A 23224-nucleotide genomic window follows, 5' to 3' on the forward strand; every position below is an offset into this window, starting at 1 on the left:
TGGGGCAGAACGGGGGCTGTGACCCCTGTGGGGCACAGGGCGGGGGTCCCTGGGTCACCTCCTGTCACCCCTGCCGTGGGGCTGTGCGGGGTGAGGAACCCTTGGACCCCCCCCAGGCGCCCCCAAGGGTGACCAGGACCCCCAAGGACCCCTGGGGTTGTGCCCCCAGGTGCTCTGCACAGGGACTGGCACTGGGGAGCGGGCTGTGCCCTCCGGGTGGGAATGCCAGGGGGAGGCCGTGCCCCTCGGTGGGGATGGCAATGGCCGGGGGCACAGGTCTGGGGCGCAGGGCAGCATCAGGGGGTGGGGCAGGAGGGGGTTGTGGGGCTCTGTGGTGTGGAGGGCCTTGTCCCCTCCTGGCACCCCTGGTCACACGTGCTGGTGTCCCTGCACCCCCCATTGCCTCTGCTGGGCCCCCTCTGCCCCCCAGAGTCACAGAATGTTGGTTTTGGGAAGCACCTTTGAAACCACGAGGTTCAGCGATGGGCACGCAGAGCACAGGGGTCTGGGCTGGGCAGGGGGTTCAGGGGGTCTGGGCAGGAGGATCAGGGGTTCTGGGCAGGAGGATCAGGGGGGTCTGGGCTGGGGGTTCAGGGGGGTCTGGGCAGGGGGTTCAGGGGGTCTGGGCAGGAGGATCAGGGGTTCTGGGCAGGGGGTTCAGGGGGTCTGGGCAGGAGGATCAGGGGGTCTGGGCAGGAGGATCAGGGGGGTCTGGGCAGGGGGATTGGGGGGGTCTGGGCAGGGGGATCAGGGGGGTCTGGGCAGGGGGTTCAGGGGGTCTGGGCAGGAGGATCAGGGGGTCTGGGCAGGAGCTCCTGACCCAGGTGCCCACCCCTCCCCAGGCTGGGGGTGTGAGCCCTGCAGCAGCACTGCCCCCCTGCAGCCCCCCACGTGCCCTTGTTGGGGTCACACCTCACCCCAGAATGTCACAGCGCTGCTGAGGCTGTGAAGACCCACCAGAACCCCTGGGTCCAGACCTGACCCACCCTGTCCAACACCCAGCCCTGACCCACCATAGCCAAGGCCAAGCTCTGACCCACCATGGCCAAGGCCAAGCTCTGACCCAGCATGGCCAAAGCCCAGCCCTGACCCACCGTGGCCATCATCCACTACTGACCCACCATGGCCAAAGCCCAGCCCTGACCCACCGTGGCCAAGGCCAAGCTCTGACCCACCCTGTCCAACACCCAGCCCTGACCCACCGTGGCCATCATCCAGCACTGACCCAGCATGGCCAAGGGCACCGTCCCACGGCCCAGGCACCACACTGTTTGGGGTGGGGGTGGCAGGGGCAGGGTGCTGTGGGGTGCTGGGGTGCTGTGGGGTGCTGGGGTGCAGGCTGAGCCCCATGTCCCCCCCATGCCAGGTGCTGTCCCTGGGCGCCGACGTGCTCCCCGAGTACAAGCTGCAGGCGCCGCGCATCCACCGCTGGACCATCCTGCACTACAGCCCCTTCAAGGCCGTGTGGGACTGGCTGATCCTGCTGCTGGTCATCTACACGGCCATCTTCACGCCCTACTCGGCCGCCTTCCTGCTCAGCGACTCGGAGGAGGCGCAGCGGCACCACTGCGGCTACTCGTGCAGCCCGCTCAACGTGGTGGACCTCATCGTGGACATCATGTTCATCATCGACATCCTCATCAACTTCCGCACCACCTACGTCAACTCCAACGAGGAGGTGGTCAGCCACCCCGCCAAGATCGCCATCCACTACTTCAAGGGCTGGTTCCTCATCGACATGGTGGCCGCCATCCCCTTCGACCTGCTCATCTTCGGCTCCGGCTCCGAGGAGGTGACAGGGGACACGGGGACACGGGGACACAGGGACACGGGGACACGGGGTGCCAGCCCTGCCACCTGGGCAGTGCTGCTCTGGGGGTCTGCGCTGTGTCTGGGGGTCCCACCCGTGCCCCCAGTGCTGGGGTCAGTGTTGGGTGGTGGGGGCTGTTCCTGGGTGCTGCGTCTGCCCCTGGGGAGTGCCTGGGGGTCCCACATGCACTCCCATACAAAGACACCACAGTGCCCCTGGTGACCCCACCGAACCCCCTGCCCAGACCCCCCAATCCCCCTGCCCAGACCCCCCTGATCCCCCTGCCCAGAGCCCCCTGATCCTCCTGCCCAGACCCCCCTGATCCCCCTGCCCAGACCCCTCTGATCCCCCTGCCCAGACCCCCCTGATCCCCCTGCCCAGACCCCCCTGATCCCCCTGCCCAGACCCCCCTGATCCCCCTGCCCAGACCCCCCGATCCCCCTGCCCAGACCCCTCTGATCCCCCTGCCCAGACCCCCCTGATCCCCCTGCCCAGACCCCTCTGATCCCCCTGCCCAGACCCCCCTGATCCCCCTGCCCAGACCCCCCGATCCCCCTGCCCAGCCCACCTTTGCTCTGGGTGGGACACTGGGAGCACCAGGACCTGATGTGGGGAGGGGGACAGGGGCTCACAGCCCCCCTGCCCTACCAGGGGTCTGGGGGGGCTCTCTGGCTCTGCTGAGCCCCCTTTCCTCCCTCCCCAGACACCCTCAGCCTGGGGGCACCTGGGGCAGGGGGAGACCCCCAGAATGGAGGTGCCCGGCTTGGGGCAAGGCCCCCCCACCCTGTTGGGGTTCTGAGGGTGTCTCTTCAGTGTCACCCCCTCCCCTTTTTCCTGTCCCCCATAACATGACACTGATGGGGCTGCTGATGTGGGGGGGAGAGGATGGAACCCCCCTCTCTGTTCTGGGGGTTCCCCGGGTATCCCCACCCCTTAACCCTTCCTGTGCCGCTCCCCAGGCCACAGCGCTCATTGGGCTGCTGATGTGGGGAGAGAGGATGGAACCCCCCTCTCTGTTCTGAGGGTCCCCCGGGTATCCCCACCCCTTAACCCTTCCTGTGCCACTCCCCAGACAATGACACTCATCGGGCTGCTGATGTGGGACCTCCCTCTCTCTTTTGGGGGTCCCCGGGGTATCCCCACCCTCGTAACCCTTTCCCTGCCGAATGCAATCTCACCTCTGTGTGTGTCCCCAGGGTGTCCCCACCCCTGTAACCCTTTCCCTGCCGTTCCCCACACCACGATGCTGCTGGGGGGAGAGAGCACGGAACCTCACTCCTCTGTGGGTCCCCGATATATCCCCACCCCCGTAACCCTTTCTGTGCCGCTCCCCAGACCACGACACTCATTGGGCTGCTGATGTGGGGAGAGAGGATGGAACCCCCCTCTCTGTTCTGGGGGTCCCTGGGGTATCCCCATCCCCTGTAACCCTTTCCCTGCTGTTCCCTAGACCACAACGTTCATTGGGCTGTTGATGTATGCAGAGAGTGTGGAGCCCCCCTCTCTGTTCTGTGCGTTCCTGGGCTATTCCCACCCCCGTAACCCTTTCCCTGCCGAATGCAATCTCTCCCCTGTGCGTGTCCCCGGGGTGTCCCCACCCCCCGTAACCCTTTCCCTGCCGTTCCCCAGACCACGACGCTGATCGGGCTGCTGATGTGGGGAGAGGGCACGGCACTCCCCTCTCTGTTCTGTGGGTCCCTGGGCTGTTCCCACCCCCATAACCCTTTCCCTGCCGTTCCGCAGACCACGACGCTGATCGGGCTGCTGAAGACGGCGCGGCTGCTGCGGCTGGTGCGGGTGGCCAGGAAGCTGGACCGCTACTCCGAGTACGGCGCGGCCGTGCTGTTCCTGCTGATGTGCACCTTCGCGCTGATCGCGCACTGGCTGGCCTGCATCTGGTACGCCATCGGCAACGTGGAGGGGCAGCGCACGGGCTGGCTGCACGCGCTGGGCCAGCAGATCGGCAAGCCCCTCAACGGCAGCTTCGGGCCCTCCATCAAGGACAAGTACGTCACGGCGCTCTACTTCACCTTCAGCAGCCTCACCAGCGTGGGCTTCGGCAACGTGTCCCCCAACACCAACTCCGAGAAGATCTTCTCCATCTGCGTCATGCTCATCGGATGTGAGTGCCCCGGGGTGTGAGTGCTGCACACCTGGGTGTGTGTGAGAGCCCCAGGGTGTGAGAGCTGTGTGTGCTGCACACCTGGGTGTGTGTGAGCACCTGTGTGTGCAGCCAGGTGTGTGTGAGAGCCCTGGGGGCTTTGGCAACGTGTCCTCCAACACCAACTCCGAGAAGATCTTCTCCATCTGCGTCATGCTCATCGGATGTGAGTGCCCCGGGGTGTGAGCGCTGCACACCTGGGTGTGTGTGAGAGCCCCAGGGTGTGAGAGCTGTGTGTGCTGCACACCTGGGTGTGTGTGAGCACCTGTGTGCGCAGCCAGGTGTGTGTGAGAGCCCTGGGGGCTTTGGCAACGTGTCCTCCAACACCAACTCCGAGAAAATCTTCTCCATCTGCGTCATGCTCATCGGATGTGAGTGCCCTGGGGTGTGAGCGGGTGTGAGAGCTGTGTGTGCTGCACACCTGGGTGTGTGTGAGCACCTGCGTGTGCAGCCAGGTGTGTGTGAGAGCCCCGGGCTGTGTGAGTGTGTGCTGCGCACCTGGCTGTGTGTGAATGCCCCGGACTGTGAGCGGGTCTGTGAGTGTGTACCTGGTCCCCTGGGTGTGTGTGAGCACCTGTGTGTGAGTGTTTCTGCACATCTGGATGTGTGCGAGCACCTCTGTGTGAGTGTGTGCTGCACACCCGGGTGTGTGTGAGAGCTGTGTGAGTGTGTGCCTGCACAGCTGTGTGTGTGTGTGAGAACCTCACCTGTGTGTGTGCAGGGAGCTGTGTGAGTGTATGCTGCACACCTGGGTATGTGTAAACACCTGTGTGTGCAGCCAGGTGTGTGTGAGCACCTGTGCAGTGTGAGAGCTGTGTGAGTGTGTGCTGCACACCTGTGTGTGTGTGTGTGTGTGTGTGTGTGAGTGTGTGTGAGCACCTGTGCAGTGCGAGAGCTGTGTGAGTGTGTGCTGCACACCTGAGTGTGTGTGAGCACCTGTGAGTGTGCAGAGCTGTGTGTATATCCACACACCTGTGAGTGTGCAGAGCTGTGTGTATCCTCACCCCTGTGAGTGTGCAGAGCTCTGTGTGTGTATCCTCACACCTGTGGGTGTGCAGAGCTTTGTGTATCCTCACACCTGTGAGTGTGCAGAGCTGTGTGTGTGTATATCCACACCCCTGTGAGTGTGCAGAGCTGTGTGTGTATCCTCACACCTGTGAGTGTGCAGAGCTGTGTGTGTGTGTGTACCCTCACACCTGTGAGTGTGCAGAGCTGTGTGTGTATCCTCACACCTGTGAGTGTGCAGAGCTGTGTGTACCCTCACACCTGTAAGTGTGCAGAGCTTTGTGTATCCTCACACCTGTGAGTGTGCAGAGCTGTGTGTGTACCCTCACACCTGTGAGTGTGCAGAGCTGTGTGTGTATCCTCACACCTGTGAGTGTGCAGAGCTGTGTGTATCCTCACACCTGTGAGTGTGCAGAGCTGTGTGTGTGTATATCCACACCCCTGTGAGTGTGCAGAGCTGTGTGTGTACCCTCACACCTGTGAGTGTGCAGAGCTCTGTGTGTGTATATCCACACCCCTGTGAGTGTGCAGAGCTGTGTGTGTATCCTCACACCTGTGAGTGTGCAGAGCTGTGTGTGTGTGTGTACCCTCACACCTGTGAGTGTGCAGAGCTGTGTGTGTATCCTCACACCTGTGAGTGTGCAGAGCTGTGTGTACCCTCACACCTGTGAGTGTGCAGAGCTGTGTGTGTGTGTATCCACACCCCTGTGAGTGTGCAGAGCTGTGTGTGTGTGTATCCACACACCTGTGAGTGTGCAGAGCTGTGTGTGTATATATCCACACCCCTGTGAGTGTGCAGAGCTGTGTGTGTGTGTATCCTCACACCTGTGAGTGTGCAGAGCTGTGTGTGTGTGTATCCACACACCTGTGAGTGTGCAGAGCTGTGTGTGTATATATCCACACCCCTGTGAGTGTGCAGAGCTGTGTGTGTGTGTATCCTCACACCTGTGAGTGTGCAGAGCTGTGTGTGTACCCTCACACCTGTAAGTGTGCAGAGCTGTGTGTGTATCCTCACACCTGTGAGTGTGCAGAGCTGTGTGTACCCTCACACCTGTGAGTGTGCAGAGCTGTGTGTGTATCCTCACACCTGTGAGTGTGCAGAGCTGTGTGTATCCTCACACCTGTGAGTGTGCAGAGCTGTGTGTGTGTATATCCACACCCCTGTGAGTGTGCAGAGCTGTGTGTGTACCCTCACACCTGTGAGTGTGCAGAGCTGTGTGTGTACCCTCACACCTGTGAGTGTGCAGAGCTCTGTGTGTGTATATCCACACCCCTGTGAGTGTGCAGAGCTGTGTGTGTATCCTCACACCTGTGAGTGTGCAGAGCTGTGTGTGTATCCTCACACCTGTGAGTGTGCAGAGCTGTGTGTGTGTGTGTACCCTCACACCTGTGAGTGTGCAGAGCTGTGTGTGTATCCTCACACCTGTGAGTGTGCAGAGCTGTGTGTGTATCCTCACACCTGTGAGTGTGCAGAGCTGTGTGTACCCTCACACCTGTGAGTGTGCAGAGCTGTGTGTGTGTATCCACACCCCTGTGAGTGTGCAGAGCTGTGTGTGTGTGTATCCACACACCTGTGAGTGTGCAGAGCTGTGTGTGTGTATATCCACACCCCTGTGAGTGTGCAGAGCTGTGTGTGTGTATATCCACACCCCTGTGAGTGTGCAGAGCTGTGTGTGTACCCTCACACCTGTGAGTGTGCAGAGCTGTGTGTATCCTCACACCTGTGAGTGTGCAGAGCTCTGTGTGTGTACCCTCACACCTGTGAGTGTGCAGAGCTGTGTGTGTGTACCCTCACACCTGTGAGTGTGCAGAGCTGTGTGTACCCTCACACCTGTGAGTGTGCAGAGCTCTGTGTGTGTATCCTCACACCTGTGGGTGTGCAGAGCTTTGTGTATCCTCACACCTGTGCGTGTGCAGAGCTGTGTGTGTACCCTCACACCTGTGAGTGTGCAGAGCTGTGTGTGTACCCTCACACCTGTGAGTGTGCAGAGCTGTGTGTGTGTATCCACACCCCTGTGAGTGTGCAGAGCTGTGTGTGTGTGTATCCTCACACCTGTAAGTGTGCAGAGCTGTGTACCCTCACACCTGTGCGTGTGCAGAGCTGTGTGTGTACCCTCACACCTGTGAGTGTGCAGAGCTGTGTGTGTGTGTATCCTCACACCTGTGAGTGTGCAGAGCTGTGTGTGTGTATCCACACCCCTGTGAGTGTGCAGAGCTGTGTGTGTGTATCCTCACACCTGTGAGTGTGCAGAGCTGTGTGTGTGTATCCTCACCCCTGTGCGTGTGCAGAGCTGTGTGTGTACCCTCACACCTGTGAGTGTGCAGAGCTGTGTGTGTGTGTACCCTCACCCCTGTGAGTGTGCAGAGCTGTGTGTGTGTGTACCCTCACACCTGTGCGTGTGCAGAGCTGTGTGTACCCTCACCCCTGTGAGTGTGCAGAGCTGTGTGTGTGTACCCTCACCCCTGTGCGTGTGCAGAGCTGTGTGTATATCCACACACCTGTGTGTGACACCTGTATGTGCACCCACACGCACGGGGGGCTGCAGGATCACGCCCAGGCTCAGTTTTGGGGCTGTCCCTGTTTGACACCTTCACTGATGCTCTGGGGATCTGTCCTCAGGTGACACAGCTGGGTGGCTCTGCTGGGGACAGGGGGCTCTGCAGAGATCCACGGGCTGGGGACACCTGTGGGTCACACCAGCCTGTGGGTCACACCAGCCCCATGGAACATCCAGGCTGGGCACAGCGGCTGGAAACCTGGGACAGGTCCTTGGGCTGAGGGTGACAGTGGCTGGACATGAGCCCAGGGGTGCCCAGGTGGGCACAGCCCAGGGCAGGGATTGTCACCTATGCTGGCCCCGTGCCTCAGCCTGGGGGCAGCTCTGGGCCCCTCCAGCAGGAGAGCCCTGGAGGGGCTGGAGAGAGTCCAGGGAATGGAGCTGGGAAGGGGCTGCAGAATCCCTGAGGAGCTGGGCAGGGAATGGAGAGTTCCTGAAGGAGCTGGGCAGGGGCTGCAGAATCCCTGAGGGAGCTGGGCAGGGGCTGGAGAATCCCTGAGGAGCTGGAAGGGGCTGCAGAATCCCTGAGGAGCTGGGCAGGGAATGGAGAGTTCCTGAGGGAGCTGGGCAGGGGCTGCAGAATCCCTGAGGAGCTGGAAGGGGCTGCAGAATCCCTGAGGGAGCCGGGCAGGGGCTGCAGAATCCCTGAGGAGCTGGGCAGGGGCTGCAGAATCCCTGAGGAGCTGGACAGGGGCTGCAGAATCCCTGAGGAGCTGGGCAGGGGCTGCAGAATCCCTGAGGGAGCTGAGCAGGGGCTGCAGAATCCCTGAGGGAGCCGGGCAGGGGCTGCAGAATCCCTGAGGGAGCTGAGCAGGGGCTGCAGAATCCCTGAGGGAGCTGGGCAGGGGCTGCAGAATCCCTGAGGAGCCGGGCAGGGGCTGCAGAATCCCTGAGGGAGCTGGAAGGGGCTCAGCCTGGAGCAAAGGAGGCTCAGGGGGCCCTTGTGGCTCTGCACAGCTCCTGACAGGAGGGCACAGCCGGGGGGATTTGGGATCTCATCCCAGGGAACAGGGACAGGAGGAGAGGGAACGGCCCCAGGCTGGGCCAGGGCAGGCTCAGGGTGGATATTGGGAAATTCCTTCCCCAAAAAGTCTGTCCGACCCTGGCCCAGCTGCCCAGGGCATGGTGGATTCCCCATCACTGAAGGGATTTAAAAGCCCTGTGGATGTGGCACTTGGGGACATGGTCAGCGGTGGCCTTGGCAGTGCTGGGGGACGGGTGGGCTCAGGCACCTGAGGACTCCCTGGATGACTCTTGGCACTGACAATGACGCCCCTCCATGGCCATGGGGACCTCCATGACAGTGGGGACCCTCACAATTATGGGGTCTGGTGTCAGTGGGAGCCCGTGTGGTGTGACAACAGGCACTCCCGTGGTGATGGGGACACTCCTGTGATGATGGGAGCTCCTGTGCTGATGGGACCCCTGTGACAAAGGGCACTCTGGTGATGGACACCTCCCAGTGACAGTGGGGAGCCCCAGTGACAGTGGGCACCCTGCCTGATGAAGGGTACCCCACACTACAGCCCTGGCAGCAGTGGAGGTTTGGGGGTGCAGAGCCCCCCAACAAGTCCCCCCAACACCAATGTGGGGCAGCATCCGCGGGAGCACCTTGGTCATCACCCGGTGCTCGTGCTTGGGGACACAGGGACACGGGGACCCTGCGTCCGGCCCAGAGGGGGTCTGGGGAGGTCTGGGAGTGTTTGGGGGTGCAGAGCCCCCTGACATACCCGCCCAGCACCAATGTGGGGCAGCATCCGCGGGAGCACCTTATCCATCACCCGGTGCTCATTCTTGGGGACACAGGGACACGGGTACCCTGTCCCCCGGCCCGGGGGGTGGCAGCGGGGGTCTGGGCGCTCGGGAGCGCCATGCTGACGCTGTCCCCCCAGCGCTGATGTACGCCAGCATCTTCGGCAACGTGTCGGCCATCATCCAGCGGCTGTACTCGGGCACGGCGCGCTACCACACGCAGATGCTGCGCGTGCGCGAGTTCATCCGCTTCCACCAGATCCCCAACCCGCTGCGCCAGCGCCTCGAGGAGTACTTCCAGCACGCCTGGTCCTACACCAACGGCATCGACATGAACGCGGTGAGAGCCCAAAACACCCCAAAAACACCCCCAAAACACCCCATGGCCCTCAGCCCCTCTTCCAGCACGCCTGGTCCTACACCAACGGCATCGACATGAACGCGGTGAGAGCCCAAAACACCCCAAAACACACCAAAACCACCCAAACCCCCCAGCCCTCAGCCCCTCTTCCAGCACGCCTGGTCCTACACCAACGGCATTGTCATGAACACGGTGAGAGCCCTAAAAAACCCCCAAAACCCCATGGGAGCCCCAAACCCCTCAGCCCCTCTTCCAGCATGACTGGTCCTACACCAACGGCATCGACATGAACACGGTGAGAGCCCAAAACACCCCAAAACACACCAAAACCACCCAAACCCTCCAGCCCTCAGCCCCTCTTCCAACACGCCTGGTCCTACACCAACGGCATTGACATGAACGCGGTGAGAGCCCAAAACATCCCAAAAACACCCCGAAAACATCCCCAAAACACCCCATGGCCCTCAGCCCTTCTTCCAGCATGCCTGGTCCTACACCAACGGCATCGACATGAACGCGGTGAGAGCCCAAAACACCCCAAAACACACCAAAACCACCCAAAACACCCCATGGCCCTCAGCCCCTCTTCCAGCATGCCTGGTCCTACACCAACGGCATTGACATGAATGCGGTGAGACCCCCAAAACACCCAGAAACACCCCAAGCCCCCAGGGACCCCCAAACCACCCCGGCCCTCAGCCCCTCTTCCAGCACGCCTGGTCCTACACCAACGGCATCGACATGAACGCGGTGAGAGCCCTAAAAAGCCCCCAAAACCCCATGGGAGCCCCAAACCCCTCAGCCCTCACCCCCCTCCTCAGGGAGCATTTCCAGCACCAGCGGTACCGGTGTGACCGCAGCGAGACCCTCCGGGACCCCTAAAACCCGGCCCTGACCCCTGGTACCCCCACCCTCCGTGCCCCCCTGACCCCCCGCTCCCTCCCCGCAGGTGCTGAAGGGCTTCCCCGAGTGCCTGCAGGCCGACATCTGCCTGCACCTGAACCGCAGCCTGCTGCAGAACTGCGCCCCGTTCCGCGGCGCCACCAAGGGCTGCCTGCGCGCCCTCGCCATGAAGTTCAAGACCACCCACGCGCCCCCCGGGGACACGCTGGTGCACGCCGGGGACGTGCTCACCGCGCTCTACTTCATCTCCCGCGGCTCCATCGAGATCCTGCGCGGCGACGTCGTGGTCGCCATCCTGGGTGAGCGCCCCCAGAAGGGATTCGGGGGTGCCGCGGTGCCTGTGGGGCAGCAGCCGCTGCTTTTGGGGGTGCCGGGTGCCCCCAGGGTGACAGCCCATCTCCTGGAGACCCCCGGTGCTCCTCGGGTGGCGCCAGATCCCGAGGGATCCCCCCCATCCCGGGACCCCCCAGTGCTGGGGAAAGGCCAGACTGACCCCCATCTCCTGGGGACCCCCCAAAGGCCAGACTGAGACCTCCCCCTCCTGGGGACCCCCCCAAAGGCCAGACTGACCCCCCTTTTGGGGACCCCCAAAGCCCACACTGACCCCAACCTCCTGGGGACCCCCCAAAGCCCACACTGACCTCCCTCTTCTGGGGATCCCCCAAAGCCCAGACTGACCTCCCCCTTCTGGGGACCCCCACAAAGGCCAGATTGACCCCCATCTCCTGGGGACCCCCCAAAGCCCACACTGACCCCCCTCCTGGGCACCCCCAGTGCTGGGGGAAGCCCAGACTGATCCCCCTTTTGGGGACCCCCAATGCCCAGACTGACCCCCCCCCTTAGGGCCCCCCCAAAGCCCAGACTGACCCCCGCCTCCTGGGGACCCCCTTCCCCCGGGGTCCCCCAGCCCCGTGCACACCCTGAGTGTCCCCCCGTTTCCCCCGTGCCCCCCAGGTAAGAAGGACACGTTGGGGTGCCGGGGGCAGTGCAGGGCCCCGCTGATCCCCGTTTCACCCCCAGGTAAGAACGACACCTTCGGGGAGCCGCTGCACCTGCACGCCCGGCCCGGGAAGTCGCGGGCGGACGTGCGCGCTCTCACCTACTGCGACCTGCACAAGATCCTGCGCGAGGACCTGCTCGAGGTGCTCGACATGTACCCCGAGTTCTCCGACCGCTTCTGGGGCACCCTCGAGATCACCTTCAACCTGCGCGACGTGAGGGCGGCTCCAAAACGCGGGGGGGCCCGAGCGAGCCGAGGGTCCCAGTGAGCCGGGGGTGCTGCAAAGGGGTGGTCCTGAACCAGTAAGGGCGTTCCGAGCAAGCTGAGGGGTCCTGGAAATGGGGGGTCCTGGACAAATAAGGGGGTTCAGAGCAAGCTGAGGGGGGTCCTGACCAGTTTGGGGGGTCCTGAGCGAACTGGGAGTCTTGAGGGAGTTGGGAGAGTTGGGAGCAGGTTGTTGGGGGGTTTCAAGGGGTCTCGGGGGGTTCTGAGCGAGCCGGGAGAGCCCTGAGAAAGGCTGGGGGGGGGTCCTGAGCAGACTGGGGGGGGGTCCTGAGCAGACTGGGGGATTCTGTGCAGTTTTGGGTGGGGGTCCTGAGCAAGGGAGGGGGCGCTGAGCCAGCTGCGAGGAGCTGAGGGGGCTCAGGGGGTCCCGAGCTCGGGGAGGGTCCGCAGCCCCCGACGGTGCCCCCCGTGCCCCGCAGACCAACATGATCCCCGGCTCCCCGGGCAGCGACGAGCTGGACGGCGGCTTCTCCCGGCTGCGGCGCCGCAAGCTCTCCTTCCGCCGGCGCCCCGAGAAAGGTGCGGGGCTGGGGGGGACCGGGACCCCCGGGGTGCCCCGGGGCGCCCTGGCCCGGCCCTGAGCCCGCTCCGTGCCCCGCAGACGCCGCCAGCCCCGGCGAGTCCCGGGCGCCGCGCGGGGACGGCCAAGCGCCCGGAGCGCCCCCCGGCCCGGCCGAGTGGGACCGCCCCCCCAGCCCCTCCAGCTGCGGCTCCAGCGACGAGGAGGAGCCGCCCGCGCCCCCCCCGGGCGCCACCGCGCTGTCCCCGTTCCGCAGCGCGCCCCCCGCGCCCCCCGAGCCCGAGGAGCGCGGCGGCAGCGACATGTGCAACCCGCTCTCAGGTGGGTCTGGGGGCGCGGGCGGGGCGGCCCCTTCCTCCCCCCCTGTTCCCAAACCCTGGCACTGCTGTCCCCAACCCTCATCCCCTGTCCATCCCCTGTCCCCTGCTCCCCTGTGCCCCCCTCAGCTGGATTTGGGGGGGGTCTCCCTTCTCTCCTCGCTCGGAGTCCTGCAGACCCCCCAAAACTGCAGCACAGCCTGGCTCCCCGCCCCTGAACCCCCCCTCACAGTGCCCTTGAGCCCCTGGAGCCCTCCCTCCCCCCTCGGGGTCCTGCAGACCCCCCGAAGCCGCAGCACACCCAGCCCTGACCCCCCTCTCCCGCTGCCCCCGCCCCCCTGGAGCCCCCTCCGGGTGAAAATTGGGGTGGGGGTTCCGGGGGTTCCCGTCTCCTGCTCCCCTCACTCAGGGTTCCAGAGCTCCCCCCAAACCTTTCATCTCCCCCATTCTCAGCCCTCCCCCTCACTGCCCCTGCACCCCCGCAGGTGGGGATGGGGGCCTCTGGTTGGGCAGGGGGTCCCAATTCCCCTCCCTGTTTAAGGCTATGGAGCCCCCCCAAAAGCCCCAGCCCCCCCTCCCCACCCCTCCCCCAGGCCCCTGGACCCCCCAAACCTCCCCCCTCATTTCCCCACCTCCCAAACCCATTTGCCCCCCTCCTGTTCCAGGCGCCTTCTCGGGGGTCTCCAACATCTTCAGTTTTTGGGGTGACACCCGGGGCCGCCAGTACCAGGAGCTGCCCCGCTGTTCCCACGGGGGCCCCCCAAACCCCACCCCGACCCTGACCCGCCGCCAGCGCTCCGACCTGGAATCCCGCTTGGACCTGCTCCAGAAACAGCTCAACAGGTAAATCTGGGGGGTCGGGGGGGACCCGAGGGGGGCCACTGAGACCCCGTGGGAGCCTCCCCATTGCGAAAGGGGTCTGGAGAGCCCTGAGCAGAGAAGGGTGGGACAGGGGCAGTGCTGGGGGTCCCGGGGGTAGTGCGAAGGATGGGCTGGGGTGCCGGGGGTCCTGGGGACAGGATGGGCTGGGGGTGCCGGGGGTGCTGAGGGACGGGGTGCTCTGGGGGTCTCCCCTCTCACCCCGCGGCGGCCCCGCCGTCCCGCAGGCTGGAGTCGCGCCTCAGCTCGGACATCTCGTCCATCGTGCACCTGCTGCAGCGCCAGGTGCTGGTGCCCCCCGCCTACAGCGCCGTGACCTCGCCGCACCAGCCCCCCCCGGGGCCGCTGCCCCCCACGCTGCCCATCACCCCCATCCGCCCGCTCGCTCAGGTGAGGCACCGGGGGCGCACCTGGGCTGGGGGGGCTGCACTGTCCCGCTCTGGGGGCTGGGGTCACCCCGGAGCCCCCGGACTGGGGCTGCCGCCCTCCCGAGTCCCCCTGCCCTGGGGGTGCCGGTATTGGGGGGGGGCGCACCCCGAGCCCCCCGCCCCACTGACCCCCGCCCGCCCCGCAGGTCCCGCGCCCCCTGCGCGCCCCGGAGCCCCCGGACGTGGTGCTGCTGCTGGAGCCGCCCCCGCCGCGGCGCCGCTCCCTGCCCGGGGCGCTGCCCCCGCCCGCGGGGACCCCCCCGGGCACGCCCCCGCTGCAGAGACACTGCTCCGACCCCGGCAGCTAATGGGAGCGCCGGGGCGCGGCGGGACCCCCGAGCCACGGGACCCCCGCGGCCCCCGGAGCCCAGGGCGCGGGAGCCCTGGAGCCCCCAGAGCGCGAGAGACGGGACCCCCGAGCCCAGGACGGGGGACCCCGGCCCCGGAGTGTGGGACCCCCGGAGCCCTGGGACCCCAGCCCTGGAATGTGGGACCCCCGGAGCCCTGGGGCCCCCAGCCCTGGAATGTGGGACCCCCGGAGCCCTGCGAGTCCTGGAGCCCTGGGACCCCCGGCCCCGGAGCGTGGGACCCCCGGAGCCGCAGGACCCCTGTCCCCAGCATGTGGGACCCTCAGAGCCCAGGCCGTGGGACGTGCAGAGCCCTGGGACCCCAGAGCCCGGAATGGGGGCACACAGAGCCCTGGGACCCCTGAGCCCGGAATGGGGGCACACAGAGCCCCCCGCCCTGGGACCCCTGAGCCCTCCCGGGCCCGGCCCACCCGGGGCTCCGGCCCCACGGACACTGCCCTCGGTACCGGCGGCCAGGGGGGAGCTCGGGGCCGCCGGGACCCCCCGATACCCGCCTCACCCGGGCCCCTGCCCCGGGCTGTCAGACTGTGCTGCTCTTCCTCCTCCTCCTCCTCCTCCTCCTCCTCGTGCTGCTCCCCGAGCCCCGGGGCGGCGGGGGGGTGGACAGGTGTGTGTGTGCACAGGTGTGTGTGTGCACAGGTGTGCACAGCTGTGTGCGTGCATAGGTGTGCACAGGTGTGTGCGTGCACAGGTGTGTGCGTGCACAGGTGTGTGTGTGCACAGGTGTGTGCGTGCACAGGTGTGCACAGGTGTGTGTGTGCACAGGTGTGCACAGGTGTGTGCGTGCATAGGTGTGCACAGGTGTGTCCGTGCACAAGTGTGTCCGTGCACAGGTGTGTGTGTGCACAGGTGTGCACAGGTGTGTCCGTGCACAGGTGTGTGCGTGCACAGGTGTGTGTGTGCACAGGTGTGCACAGGTGTGTCCCCGGCTCCTGTCCCCAGGACGTCACGCGTGTGTCGGGGGGGTCCCGCTGCGCTGGGACACGCGTGTTGCCCCCCCGTCCGTGTGTGTGTGTGTGTGTGTGTGTGTGTGTCACCGTGTCCCCGCCGTGTCCCCCCGGTGGCTGCGGGGCCCGGTGGCTCCGTGTGCGCCCCCCGTGTCCCCAGGGACGGCCCGGCTGAGGGAGGGTCGGGACCCTCCGTGTGCCCCCCACCCCCATCCGGCCGGGCCGTGCGTCCCCGAGCCCCCTGCCCTGCACAGCGAGGGGACACACGGCAGTGTCACCCCTGCACAGTGAGGGGACACACGGCAGTGTCACCCCCCCTCTCACAGGGAGGAGACACACGGCAGTGTCACCCCTGCACAGTGAGGGGACACACGGCAGTGTCACCCCCCTCTCACAGCGAGGGGACACACGGCAGTGTCACCCCCGCACAGCGAGGGGACACACGGCAGTGTCACCCCCACACAGTGAGGGGACACACGGCAGTGTCACCCCCCCGCACAGCGAGGGGACACACGGCAGTGTCACCCCCCCGCACAGCCGGGTGGCACTTGGCAGTGTCACCCCGCACAGCCAGGTGGCACTTGGCAGTGTCCCCCCCTCCCAGGAAGGGGACGCAGGGCTCAGGGGCTGCACGGCCCGGCCGCCCCGTAGCGTGTGCTGTGTTTGTCCCGTGTCACCCCTGCATGTCGCCCCCGCGTAGGTGCCCCCAATAAACCAGACAGAGACCCCCGGCTCTGTGTGTCACCTCCTGGGGGCTGCCGGGAGGGACAATGGCCTCGGGTGTCACCGTGGTTGAGCGCTGTGACACTGGGGACGGGTTTGGCCACAGCATTTGGCAGAGACATGGGGACAGGGGAGGTGACGTCGCCTTTACTGAGCCCAGCACGCACACGGCATCGTGTGACATGTCCCACACCGTGGTGTCCCTGTGACACTGGGGTCCCCTGTGGTGGCAGAAGGGGTGGCATCACCTTTGCTGGGCCCGACAGGTGGTACCGTGTGTCGTGAGCCGTGCCATGGTGTCCTTGTGGCACCAGTGTCCTCACGGTGCCAGTGCCAACAGAGGAGGTGACATTGCCTTTACTGGCACTGTGTGACATTATGTGTGACACACTGTCCCACAGCCCGGTGTCCTGGTGGCACCAATGACCCGCATGGTGGTGGAAGGGTTGGCATGGCCTTTGCCGATCCTGACAGGTGGCACCGTGTGACACATCCCGCACCGCAGTGTCCCAGTGTCACTGGGGTGCCACACGGTGCCGGGCTCAGAGGAGGTGACACCGCCTGTGCTGGGCCTGGCCCGTGGCACTGTGTGACACGGTGTGACATGTCCCGGTGGCATCACGTCCCCGTGGTGCCAGGGCTGGGGAGGTGACACCGCCTGTGCTGCCTCTGTCCCTCGGCCCTGCCGGTGTCCCCTGTCCCTGTCACACCGGGCAGTAGGTGCCGTTGTGGGTGAAGGGCTCGGGGCTGGCCGGTGTCCCCTGTCCCTGTCACACCGGGCAGTAGGTGCCATTGTAGGTGAAGGGCTTGCGGTGCACAGGTTGTAGGTGAAGGGCCCGGCCCCGGGCGGTGTCCCCTGTCCCTGTCACACCTGGCGGTAGGTGCCGTTGTAGGTGAAGGGCTCGGGGCTGGCCGGTGTCCCCTGTCCCTGTCCCTTCACACCTCGCGGTAGGTGCCGTTGTGGGTGAAGGGCTCAGGGTGCACACAGGGCCCCGGCCGGTGTCCCCTGTCCCTTCACACCTCGCGGTAGGTGCCGTTGTAGGTGAAGGGCTCGGGGTCCACGCAGGGCCCGGGGCTGGCCGGGGTCCAGCGCTGGATGTGCAGGCGGGAGCAGGCGGGCGGGTCCAGGGGCCGCACGATCACCGGCGCCCGCGACGCCACCGACGGGTCCTCGCTGAAGAAGTTGAAGGGGCGCAGGAAGAAGCCGACGGCGTTGCCGGGGGTGGCCGTGTTGGGGATGTCCTCGGCGTGGGGCACGTGCAGGAAGCCCACGGTCACCCAGGCCACCAGGTCCTGGGGGGACAGGGGAGACGCGCCGCGGTGTCAGTGGCACCACGGGTGCCCCGTGGGAGCTGGGGAGCCCCCAGAGATGGGCCCACTCTGGGGATGGAACCCCCCAGCCCCGCGTGCCCAGGGTCCCCCCGCGTGTCACCTGGTCCTCGATGGTCTCGTTGTCGCGGATGAAGCTCTCGAAGGTGACCGGCGGGTCCCAGGGGTTGTTCTGGGTGTAGATGCTGCTGCTGCTCGGCTCGTTCTCGTGGCGCCGCGTCACGGCCAGGTGGTACCTGCCGCAGGTGAGGGGTGGGGTCAGCCTGGGGGCGGAGGGTTCCTGTCCCACCCCTGCCCTGGTCCCTTCCCCTTCCCACAGGGCTGGCGAGGGGCACGGGGGTCCCCAGCTTTGTGCGCTCCTCAGCTCCTGAGGGGTTCCCCACGTCCAGGGGGACACCCCAGGTCCCCTGAGGGACTCCCCAGCTCCTGAGGGCCTTCCCAATCCTCGAGGATCCCCAGATCTTGAGGGGTTCCCATTTCCAGGGCTTCCTCATCTCCCAGGGTGTTTTACAGCTCCCAGAGACTCTTCAGCTTCCAGGGGTTCCCCAGCTCCCACAGCCCCCTCGGCCCTGGGGTGTCCCAAACACCCCCCCATGGGCTGCTCCCGAGGTGTTTCCCCAGCTCCAGAGGATCTCCCAGCTCTGGAGGCTCCCCAGCTCCCAGGAACCCACTCCATCTCCAGGGCAGCATGGAGAGGTGCCAGCAGGGCGAGGTGCCACCCCAGGACGGTGTGCCCAGGGCAGGGACCCCGTGCCCCCACAGGCGACACCCCGGTGACACCGCACCCCCGTTCAGCCTCCCCGGTGCGCACCTGGCCCAGGTGACGCCGCGCTCCTCCTGCCAGCCGCGGGGCAGCACGGGCCCGGCGTGCGAGCTGAGCTGCAGGCGGAAGGTGCGGCGGTGGCCCCAGCGGTTCCGCCGGCGCGGGTTGGAGAAGAGCAGGTAGCGCGGCGCGGGCCGGTGCAGCGGCAGCGCGGCCTCGCGCTCCCGCCGCCGCGGCTCCCGGTGCAGCCACGGCTGCACCACGCGCGCCCCCGCGCTCCAGGGGCTCGAGATGTTCTCGAAGCGGATGTCCATCGTCTCGAAGCTGTTCCCGGAGCCTGCGGGGACCGCGCGTCGGTGCAGGGGACACGGCGGCACAGCCCCAACCCGGGGTGAGGGTGGGACCGCCGAGGTGTCACCGTGGTGGGACACCGCAGGGGTGACACCATGGAGGGATGGGACACCACAGGGGTGACACCATGAAGGGGTGGGACACCGCAGGGATGTCACCCTGGAGGGATGGGACACCACAGGGGTGACACCATGAAGGGATGGGACACCGCAGGGGTGACACCATGGAGGGATGGGAGACAGTAGGGGTGACACCATGGAGGGATGGGACACTGCAGGGGTGACACCATGGTGGGACACCGCAGGGGTGACACCATGGAGGGATGGGACACTGCAGGGGTGACACCATGGAGGGATGGGACACTGCAGGGGTGACACCATGGTGGGACACAGCAGGAGTGACACCATGGACGTGAACTGGGACCTCATGGAGATGCCGACATGGAGGGCTGAGATGCGACCCCCATGGAAGGCTGTGACCCCACAACCAAGCCATCGTGGTGGGCTGGGGTCCAGTTTGGTACACCAGCATGTGGTGGGCAGAGGAGGGCATTCACCTTGGAGATGCCACCATGGTGGGCTGGGACATCTTGGAGATGCTACCACCAGCACCAGCACCACGGGGGATTGAGACACCAGGAGATGCTACTGTGGATGTGGCCTGGGAAATATCACCCTGTGGGGCTGGGACTCCACAGAGATGCCACTATGAGGGGCTGGGACCCCAGGCAGATGCCATCACCCGTGAGGGGCTGGGACCGTGCAGAGATGCTGTAGAGGGCTGAAGCTCCCCAGATGTCACCAAGGCTGGGAGATCCCACCACCATGGAGGGGTATGTCCCTGCAGCAATGCCACCACGGAGGGGATCACCATCTCAGGGTGCGGGTGACGCCCAGGTGATACCACCCTTCCAGGAACAAGGCACCTGAGCCCCTGGAGCCCCCCGTGGGTCCAGCCCTCTCCCATCACCCTCCCACGGCCAGGGGCTGTCGGGAGCCTTCACCTGCGACATCCAGGTCCACCTTGTAGTGCACCAGGTGCGTGTGGATGTTGCCCAGGAGGTGGCTGTGCACGCGGCTGCCGTAGCGCCGGCCCTGGGGCGTGTAGAAGGTGGCGTGGATGTAGCCGGTGGCGTGCACCTTGCTCTCCAGCACGCCGTTGGGGTAGAGCAGGAAGTCCCAGATGTAGTCGTAGTTGTAGACGGTGGAGGTGGTCCTGAGCACCAGCGCCCGCCCCTCCAGCCCCGCGTAGAAGTGGAAGCCGCCCTGGAAGTCGCTGTCGAAGTGGCGGCGCAGGGGCACGCCCGTGGGCAGCTCGAACACGCACAGGGCGCGGCGGAAGCGCACGGGCCCGTCGGCGTCCAGCAGGTGGTGGGCGTCCAGGAAGGTCGCGGTCTCGGGGCAGTCCACGCCGCGGGCCAGCTCGTAGCTGGAGGCGCCCATGGCCCAGCCCGCGTCCATGTACTTGGTCTGCATGGCGGCGGGCGAGTGGCCGCCGTAGAAGGCGATGGCCTCCTGCACGCTCAGCTCGTAGGCCACGCGCTCGCCGTCGAAGCGCACGTCGAAGAGCTGCAGGCCGGCCGAGGAGCGCAGGCGGAAGGCCAGGCTCCAGCCGCCGTACTCCAGCCGGTTGCCGCGCAGCCGGTAGCGCCGGCCCTGCGGCTCGCACACCTTGGCGCCGTGCGCGTCGTCGGCGGGCGTCCCGCCGGGGAAGCGCCCGCGGGGCTCGTAGCTGGAGAAGAGCTGGCGGGCGGGGGGCTCGGGCAGGCGGGCCAGGGGCAGCGCGCCCCGCGCGTGGCTCTCGGCCAGCTCCCGCACGCTGCCGAAGTAGCGCCCGTTGTACCAGAGCCGCAGCACGGCCCAGCGCCGCGGGTCGCGGTCCCGGTGGTCCAGCAGCACCTCCAGCCCCGCGGGGTGCAGGAAGAAGCCCTCGACGAAGCGCTGGATCACCAGCCACGTGCGGCGCTCGCCGGGGCCCAGCCCGCGCGGGGCCACGTCCGAGAAGGTCAGGCAGCGCTCCGAGCAGTTCTGGAAGCCGAAGCCGGTGGCCTCGCGCAGCAGCGGCTCCAGCGGGGCCAGCGCGGCCACCAGCGCCCGGTGCAGCAGCTCGTACTCCAGGCGGGTCATGGGGCGCGCCCAGAAGGGCACGGCGCGGCCGCCCCGCGACGGCAGCGCCCGGTAGGAGCTGGGGCGCGGCAGCGGCCCCACGGCCAGCTCGGTCACGTTGGGCTCCGCCTGCGCCCCGAAGAAGAGCACGGCCCGGGCCTCGCGCCGCGGCCGCGCCCCGCCGTGCTCCAGGAACCGCAGCGCCGAGCGCTTGGGCGGCGGCAGCAGCTCCACCAGGAACAGCGAGTTCTTGGCCAGCGGCCCCCCCCCGGCTCGGGGACAGCCCCAGCTCCGGCCGCTCCATCAGGAAGGCGCGCACGGCCCGCAGCTCCGCCGCGGACAGGTCGGCGAAGATGGACGCGGGGTCCGCGGGCTCCGCCGAGGGGCCGGAGGCGGCCGCGGTGACCAGCAGGGCCAGAGCCCAGGGGAGCCCCGGCTGCCACATCCTGGGGGACGCGGGGACAGGCGGTCAGCACCGGAGAGGGGATGGGGCTCAGCTGGGCATCCCCCGCCCCAGCAGTGCCGCGATCCCAGCGAAGCGGGGGAGACCGCGGGGTGACCCCCAGGAAAACCGGGGGGATCCGAGGCGGGACCCCCAGCACAACTGGAACCACCGCGGGGAGGAGCAGAGCACCCAGAAAAAGCAGACGGACCGTGGGGTGACCCCCAGTGAAACCAGAGACACCATGGATGTCCCCAGGGGAAATGGGGGCGCCATGGGGTGAACCCCGAGAAACTGGGGACACCATAGAGTGACCCTCAAAAACCTGGGGACACCATGGGGTGACCCCAAAAAAACCAGAGACACCATGGAGTGACTCCCGAAAAACTGGGGACATCATGGGATGACACCCGAAAAACTGGGATGACACCTGAAAAACTGGGACACCATAGGGTGACTCCCAAAAAACTGAGGACACGATGAAGCGATCCCCGAAAAACTGGGGACACCGTGGCATGTCCCCAGGCGAAATGGGGACACCTTGGGGTGACCCCCCCCAAAAATGGGGACACCATGGGGTGACCCTCAAAAAACTGAGGATACCATGGAGTGAACCCGGAGAAACGGGACACTATGGGATGACTCCAGGGGAACTGGGGACACCATGGGCTGACCCCAAAAACCTCCCCCCAGCGCGGAGTCCCTCAGCATCCCCAAACCCTCTCTCATTGCGGCTGCTGAACCCCCAATGTCGGGAACCCCCCCCACTTTAGGGAGCCCCCCGGGCCCCCCACTCACCCGCGCTGGCTCTGCCGCCCCATGCGAGCGGCGCTGCCGGTCTGTGCCGGGCCCTGCGGCTCTGCCCCCCCTCTGGGGCGCTGACCCCCCCCCCTCCCCGCCCCCAGGGGCACTGACCCCCCTCCCCGCCCCCTTCCCGCCCCCCGAGCCGGCCCGGGGTCAAGGCCACCGGCAGGGCCGTGTCCCCGCTGTCCCCGCTGTCCCCGCTGTCCCCCCGGGCTGTCCCCCCGGGCTGTCCCCCCCGCACCCCCAATCCGCACCTTCGCTCTCTCCGCCGCATCGCTGGGGGGGCGCGGGAGGGACCCCCGGTACCGATCCCGGTACCGCCCCCGGTACCGACCCGGTGCCGCCCCCCGCCCCCCCGCGGGTTAATGATCACCGGGGCCGCCCGGTGATTGTCCGGTCGTTGTCCCCCCCCGCTCGGAGCGATCAAATTCCGGGGATTTGGCGAGAGCGGAGCCGGGAGATCCCACGGGAGCCGCGGGATGGGCTGGGGGCGCTCCGGGCCCCCCCTTGGGCTCCCAGCAGCGCCCCCGACACCCCCACCCCCAAAAAAACCCGCACGGAAACGGCCTCGGGGCCCTGCATCCCACGGCTGCATCCCGTCCCCATGGCAACGCGTCCCCGGCCCGCCCGTTGCCATGGGAACGGGGCGCCGACCCCAGAATCCGCATGGAAAGGGGTCTTGGACAACCCCCCCCCCCCAAAAAACAAACCTCCGCGGCTGCATCCCGTCCCCATGGCAACGCATCCACCGCCCCTCCCTCCCGGACCGGGGATGAAGGGGTTAAAAACCCCGGAAAGGGAAATTGGGTGAAAAAGGCACAAAAGAGGCGTCGGTGGCTGTAACAAACCCAAAATTCCGCGGTAAGTGGTTTAAAAAGCAAAATGAAACGGGACAAGGGATTTTAAAAGCCAAAAAAGCACCCCCCAAAAAACTAAGTGGTTTTACAAACAAATGAAACCCCAGGAAAATCCTCTGAAAAGCCCCAAAAATGGGTTTCAGGGTTTTCGATATCCCCAGAGTGGGATGGGTGGTTTGAACGGCCAAAAAAACCCCATCCTAAATAATTTTAAATGCAAAGAAAGGGATAAGTGATTTTAGACTGCCCTGGAAATGGGGTGAGTGGCTGAAAAAGCCCCAAAACTGGGATGAATGTGGCTTTAAATCACCAAAAAAGTCCCTATATAAGTTATTTTTAAATAGGAAACAATAAAAAGGAGAAGTGATTTTAAGATGCTGCCGGAAAGGGATAAGGTTTTAAAAGCCCCAAAGTTGTGGTGAGTGGTTTTAAAAGGAAAAAAATAAAAAAGAAAAGAAAAAAGATAAGTGGGTTTTGAAGCTAAAAAAAAAAAAAAAAAAAAAAAAAAAAAAAAAAAAAAGGGATAAGAGGTTTTCAAAGAGCACAAAAATGGCCT

The 23224-nt window shown here is 65.7% G+C and overlaps 3 protein-coding genes across 6 annotated transcripts in view; 2 read left to right on the forward strand and 1 right to left on the reverse strand.

Annotated features, from left to right (window-relative positions):
• The window catches only part of KCNH2 (potassium voltage-gated channel subfamily H member 2), a 31916-nt gene extending 15893 nt beyond the window's left edge, over positions 1 to 16023 (forward strand). The window contains exons 6-18 of one of the 4 annotated variants that reach the window (XM_058045379.1): positions 1367 to 1792; positions 3554 to 3932; positions 9427 to 9626; positions 10597 to 10849; positions 11571 to 11764; positions 12255 to 12354; positions 12437 to 12676; positions 13338 to 13515; positions 13779 to 13941; positions 14126 to 14426; positions 14521 to 14954; positions 15039 to 15060; positions 15139 to 16023. In XM_058045379.1, the coding sequence (XP_057901362.1) occupies positions 1367 to 1792; positions 3554 to 3932; positions 9427 to 9626; positions 10597 to 10849; positions 11571 to 11764; positions 12255 to 12354; positions 12437 to 12676; positions 13338 to 13515; positions 13779 to 13941; positions 14126 to 14287 (2295 nt within the window). In that variant the 3' untranslated portion in view covers positions 14288 to 14426; positions 14521 to 14954; positions 15039 to 15060; positions 15139 to 16023. Of the gene's footprint in view, positions 1 to 1366; positions 1793 to 3553; positions 3933 to 9426; positions 9627 to 10596; positions 10850 to 11570; positions 11765 to 12254; positions 12355 to 12436; positions 12677 to 13337; positions 13516 to 13778; positions 13942 to 14125; positions 15061 to 15138 lie in introns of all 4 variants that reach the window. The other 3 variants (XM_058045363.1, XM_058045371.1, XM_058045388.1) reach the window with 3 other exon arrangements.
• Positions 14286 to 16023, forward strand: LOC131096955 (nascent polypeptide-associated complex subunit alpha, muscle-specific form-like). The gene is made up of 3 exons (XM_058045592.1): positions 14286 to 15086; positions 15123 to 15164; positions 15207 to 16023. The coding sequence occupies exons 1-3, from the start codon at positions 14661 to 14663 to the stop codon at positions 16005 to 16007; spliced, it is 1269 nt and encodes a 422-aa protein (XP_057901575.1). The 5' UTR covers positions 14286 to 14660; the 3' UTR covers positions 16008 to 16023.
• A 120-nt stretch (positions 16024 to 16143) lies between these two features.
• Positions 16144 to 22576, reverse strand: AOC1 (amine oxidase copper containing 1). Its single transcript, XM_058045446.1, is given in 7 exon segments — positions 16144 to 16888; positions 17038 to 17310; positions 17450 to 17582; positions 18158 to 18446; positions 19464 to 20835; positions 20837 to 21011; positions 22522 to 22576. Coding segments are annotated over 7 exon segments (2283 nt in total). The 5' UTR covers positions 22557 to 22576; the 3' UTR covers positions 16144 to 16882.
• Positions 22577 to 23224: the final 648 nt, after the last annotated feature.

This window comes from Melospiza georgiana, chromosome 1, assembly GCF_028018845.1.
Source record: "Melospiza georgiana isolate bMelGeo1 chromosome 1, bMelGeo1.pri, whole genome shotgun sequence".
Classification (NCBI taxonomy): Eukaryota; Metazoa; Chordata; class Aves; order Passeriformes; family Passerellidae; genus Melospiza; species Melospiza georgiana.